Below are 4,650 nucleotides of genomic sequence, written 5' to 3' on the forward strand. Positions count from 1 at the left end.
GTCTGTTCCTGGGTCTTGCCCTAATTTAGGCAAAGACAGCATAAGGAGTCAAAGGGGCAGATCTTGCCTTCTGAAGTTTATTTGAAATTTCACTATCCATCACTTTTGGTTATAGTTTAAAGAGCCTCCCCCATGGTCAGCTGCCTTGCTAAGGTGTGGTTGAAGGCTGAGCAGACAGACCATCTGCAGTGAGGTCAGGAAGGACAGTGAGAACCTCAGTCTGTTCATACAGTCAGGGCTGTCTTTCCTTGCATATAATGGATACCAACAGTCAGTTTCTGTCTGTCTGTAGGATACCCTACACAGTTTCTGTGTCTGTGTTCACTGGCTTTGTGGATCTTCTTCTGACCATTTTTTCTTCTTTCCCCCCCGCCCTTGCTTGTTTTACAGAGTTTTAGTCCTGGAGAGAGGAGAAGTGGTGGAGTGTGGAAGCCCAGAGCAGCTCCTTCGGAAAAGAGGCATTTTCTACAGCATGGCCAAAGATTCAGGCTTGGTGTAACACTTGAACTTGTTGAGTTCCTGTGGGGAAGAGGGAGGTGATACATTTGGCGAACTGTAACTTCCCCTGAGCTGGAGTGAACCATACAGCTCAGCTTGAGACATAGTGAAGTTGGCCAGAGTATGGCAATGGAAGTAACATAAAAATGCAATTTTTTTCCTTTTTTATTTCTCCTTAGTATTGATTTTAGCCAACTTTAGGAGAAGCACATCCACTGTGCAAAACACTGCAGAGACTTCTAATTTTTGCCTAAAACCTGTCTATAATATTATATGCTAAAATATAAGGTGGAGTGATTCATCAGAGAAGTTCAGAAAAGCTTTTACTTCTCGTCTGCTCTTATGTTCTGAAGTTCCCTCCCTCTTTTTTTTTTGGTTTAAAACATTTTTGCAAATGCTAATTATTTGCTTGTTCGCGGATTCCTCATTTGATGAGCCATCTATTGTGGGATGCACCTGGAACATTTTGTGGCATATAGTACTATAGTCCAAAGATTTTTTTTTTTTTTCTTGTGAAATAACACGTGTGCCAGACGTTCTCATTATGGCATTTACTGTACATGGTTAATGCTTTATGCATTGTCCTAAAGGTTTCCTGTGTTTACAGCGTATAGCAGCAAGTTCTCTATAATGTCGGTAGTGCTGAAGTCAAAAAGCACAGTCAACTTCATAGCAGTATTTAAGCATGTCTGGAATGACAATCACTCCAAAACCAAATTGGTGCAGCAGCTGGTGCGTTGCAGTGTGCAGTATCTTACACCCAGTTCACTCAGGAATTCTGACTTGGGTGCCCAATCCTGGTGACACCTGTGGGGACGAGGCTGAGAAGTGAGGATTTGTCTGGGCAGAGGTTGCAGGCTCGGTGTGATGTTGATTGTAAAACCCTTGGCTTTGGCAGTCCTGTGCTTTAATTCTGCCACATCAAGGACCATTAGCCTTATATCAAAGAAACATGCCCTTCATGCTGCTGCTGTTGACTCAAATTTTGTGGGAAAATGTTCTGTTGTTTAAAAAAATTACTGTTTTTAAAGTTGTGTGTCAGAGGGGTCTAACAATTCAATTAGCAATGGAGTCTGGTTTTCAAGATCCACGTTGTATTTTCATTTTTCTGTGGTAAGAGAAAAATTACTTTTCTAATGTTCTGATTAGTCTTATTTTAAAGGAAAATGCTGGAAGGCAAACTAAGTCAGATGGACACAAATACTCAGCACTGAGAATGTGGACTTCTGTGATTGATATTGCTGACCTTAATACTAGACAATTGTTGTCCTTAGAGTAAAGCTATTTATTTTTTTGTAAATTATGACTCTCTGAAATTGAATAGACTGAAATTTTCTTTGGTATTTTTTTGTAATGACTATACAAATATTTGCAAAGAACTTGCAGTAAAAACATTGTTTGAAAGAAAACATGATTTGTCATTACTTGGTTTGTATTTGACAAAGGGTTAGTTTTGTCAGTTCAGGTTTTTGCCTTGAAAATAGAAATTATTGGTCCTGCTTAGACTAATCAGACTGTTTGGTCTGATGTCTGGGGGTTGTCAGGTTGGTGGGTAAGAAGCCATGAGTGCAGATACCTGTGTACTGTGGCAGACTGGATCATTTTATGGTTTGCTGAGCAGACCAGGTAAGAGTGATGGATCAGCAGAGCAGCAGTCAGTGGTGCTTTGGACCTTTGTCACACCCTTGGTGTCCATGGCCTGTGAATGCCACATGTCCTGGGCAGCTTGGTGTTAATTTGCTGTGTGGAAATGGAATAAGCAGGGGTTGATTTGGGAGTTTGGAGAGGAGCAGTGGGTTTTAGTTTTTCAAGTCACTGATCTCTTCTGCAGGGCTGTGATGGACAGAAGGGTGGAATGATTGGAGCAAGTGTCTTGTAAGGAACAGAGTTCAGAGAGATGGGTCTGTTGGGTGAGGTGTGTAGCTGGTGGTGTTGTACTCTCCTCGCAGAAGAGACCTGGAGAAGGAACCATGAATGCCACTGAGACACCTTTCCTGCTTGGGGACAGTCATCCAGGAACACTTTGTGATCCTCCCCTTCCACCCCATCCTAGGAGAGCCCTGTGAAGGAAATGGTGGAGGGCCACTGGCATTGGATGACCAGACAGCAGAGCTCCCTGTGCTCTCTCCTTGCCTGTGCAAACCAGTTATCACCAACTCCTTCCTCATGGCAGAGCTGCAGAGAATGTCCAGTGAAGAAATTCAGACAGGATTTCAAATGCCTTTGAACAGCCATGTGGGATTAGTGTACCTTGTTCCTGAGAGGAGGAATCTACAAGAGCTCTGCTGGTTTGGGATGGAATTCAAAGGAAGTTGTGTTGCTAGAGTTTACTTTGGTGGAAACTGATTTCAGATTGGAGGAAATAATGCTTTTTGTTGCACACTGATTAGAAACCTTAACATATTCACGTGACTGCTTTAAAAACCATGGAACTGCACTGAGGGTCATGGTTGTTTGAAATACATAGCTTGCAGAATTATGTAACATGTTTGCAGTGGAGCTGTCTGTGTAGAAATGACTTTTAACTGCATTTGTGATCTTAAACTGGGTACTCTGAGAAGTGTCACTGAATGTTCTCTGTCCTATTCATGGGTTGTTTGTGATCATTTGGGGAACTGTATGTCTAAAATACTGTATTTTGCAGTATAACCTTCTAAACAGTGCAGCAAGGGGTCAGCAGACTGCTACTCGTGTGTGCTTCAGTCTTGTTCTTTTTCAGTGCTATGGTGGTTAATACACATCACTGTTCTCCCTATATTTTATATATTTATACACTTGCTGGCACAAACTGTTCTGCCCTAGCTCTCGAGTAGAGACTCTTTTCTACGTGCCCTAAATATCTGTCAGTGCTTTGTGCTGTTGCTGCATTGATTCATGATCCTGATTCCAAATGTCTGTTCTCATAAAATGATGAGTATCTTATCTGGATGTAACTTGAACAAAAGTGTAATATGCATGATGAGGATCAGTCTGAACTAACCTTCACTGCACACAGGCAGCTGAACAAATGCAGCTTCTTCCCACAGAACCTGTGTAAGAGCAACATCATAAACATACTTGGAGTACCTTGAGGTAGGAGCAGTGTAACTGTGAGATCCTGTTGCAGCTGGGACAGCACTCAGTGCTGCTGGGGTCAACTGCAGAAAATGGTACAACTCCCTGCAAGGTAAGGTGTCAGAATCTGGCATTAAAACTGGTAGATTTTCCTCATTTAATCTGTTTCCATTTTTGTACGTGTTGTGTGGACCAAATGCTCGTTTAGTCCTTGGGACACTTGCACCACAGTGTAGCCTGATGGCTGGTGACCTCCAGTGCAAGGAGTCTGGTGCCATCCAGCCTGGAATGGTGATAATGCAGCCCAGGGTGCTGTGTCCCTCCAGCTGCTGAAATAAATTCAGGGATGTGGCATGGAATTTTAGCATCTGAGCTTAGAGTCATGTAGCAGACACTTATGTTCCTTAAATGCCTTGATGTCACATATTTTCCTTCATGCAGCAAAGCTAATGCCAGCTCTGAAAGATCTGGGATACAGGGAGTGGGCACTGCAGTGGGAGCATGTACTGTAGAGAGCAGCTTAGTCCTTGGGCAGGATGTGAGCTGGGCACCTCATCCAGCTTCTGCAGAGCAGTGTTTCCCTGAAATGGATTGTTGTTACATGGCCTGAGTTCATCCTGTTCCTGTCTGCCAGTTGCCCTCCTGGAGGACCTTCACTGCTGGTAGTTCTGTGCTTCTGTAGGTGGGTAGGTTCTCACCTCCTACAGAGCATGTGGAAACCTAGCTCCATGGTTTTCTTCTTTGTTTTGTTTCCTTTTTTATGAAGATGACACGATTTCATTTAGCTCTTAACTTGTATCTAGTTTTTGAATTGTTTTGTCTCTTCCCTTGAGTAAAGTTTGGAGAAAGTAGAGGGAAAAAATTGCCTCTTTCCTGGTACCTGAGCACCAGTATGGCAGGAGGCACTGGACTTCAGTATCTTAGGCACTTGTCCAGCAGAAACCCTTAACTGCTCTTAATGTGGGTGCGTAAGCCATCGAAGAGCTGTTGGAGAAGAAACTGGTGGGTTTTTTGGGTCGACTCTGTCAGTCTGAACTCTCCCATTGTTTCCCCCATTACCCCTTTTTGTGCTCTATTTACTTTAGCTTACTGAAGAGA

The 4,650-nt window shown here is 43.1% G+C and overlaps 1 protein-coding gene across 5 annotated transcripts in view; it reads left to right on the plus strand.

Moving 5' to 3' along the window:
* The window catches only part of ABCC1 (ATP binding cassette subfamily C member 1), a 48,851-nt gene extending 46,949 nt beyond the window's left edge, over positions 1 to 1,902 (plus strand). For all 5 annotated transcript variants that reach the window (XM_032703481.1, XM_032703484.1, XM_032703485.1 and 2 more), the window contains one exon: positions 391 to 1,902. In XM_032703481.1, the coding sequence (XP_032559372.1) occupies positions 391 to 499 (109 nt within the window). In that variant the 3' untranslated portion in view covers positions 500 to 1,902. The remainder of the gene's footprint in view (positions 1 to 390) is intronic.
* Positions 1,903 to 4,650: the final 2,748 nt, after the last annotated feature.

The sequence above is a fragment of the Chiroxiphia lanceolata genome, chromosome 16 (genome assembly GCF_009829145.1).
Source record: "Chiroxiphia lanceolata isolate bChiLan1 chromosome 16, bChiLan1.pri, whole genome shotgun sequence".
In the NCBI taxonomy this organism is placed as follows: domain Eukaryota; kingdom Metazoa; phylum Chordata; class Aves; order Passeriformes; family Pipridae; genus Chiroxiphia; species Chiroxiphia lanceolata.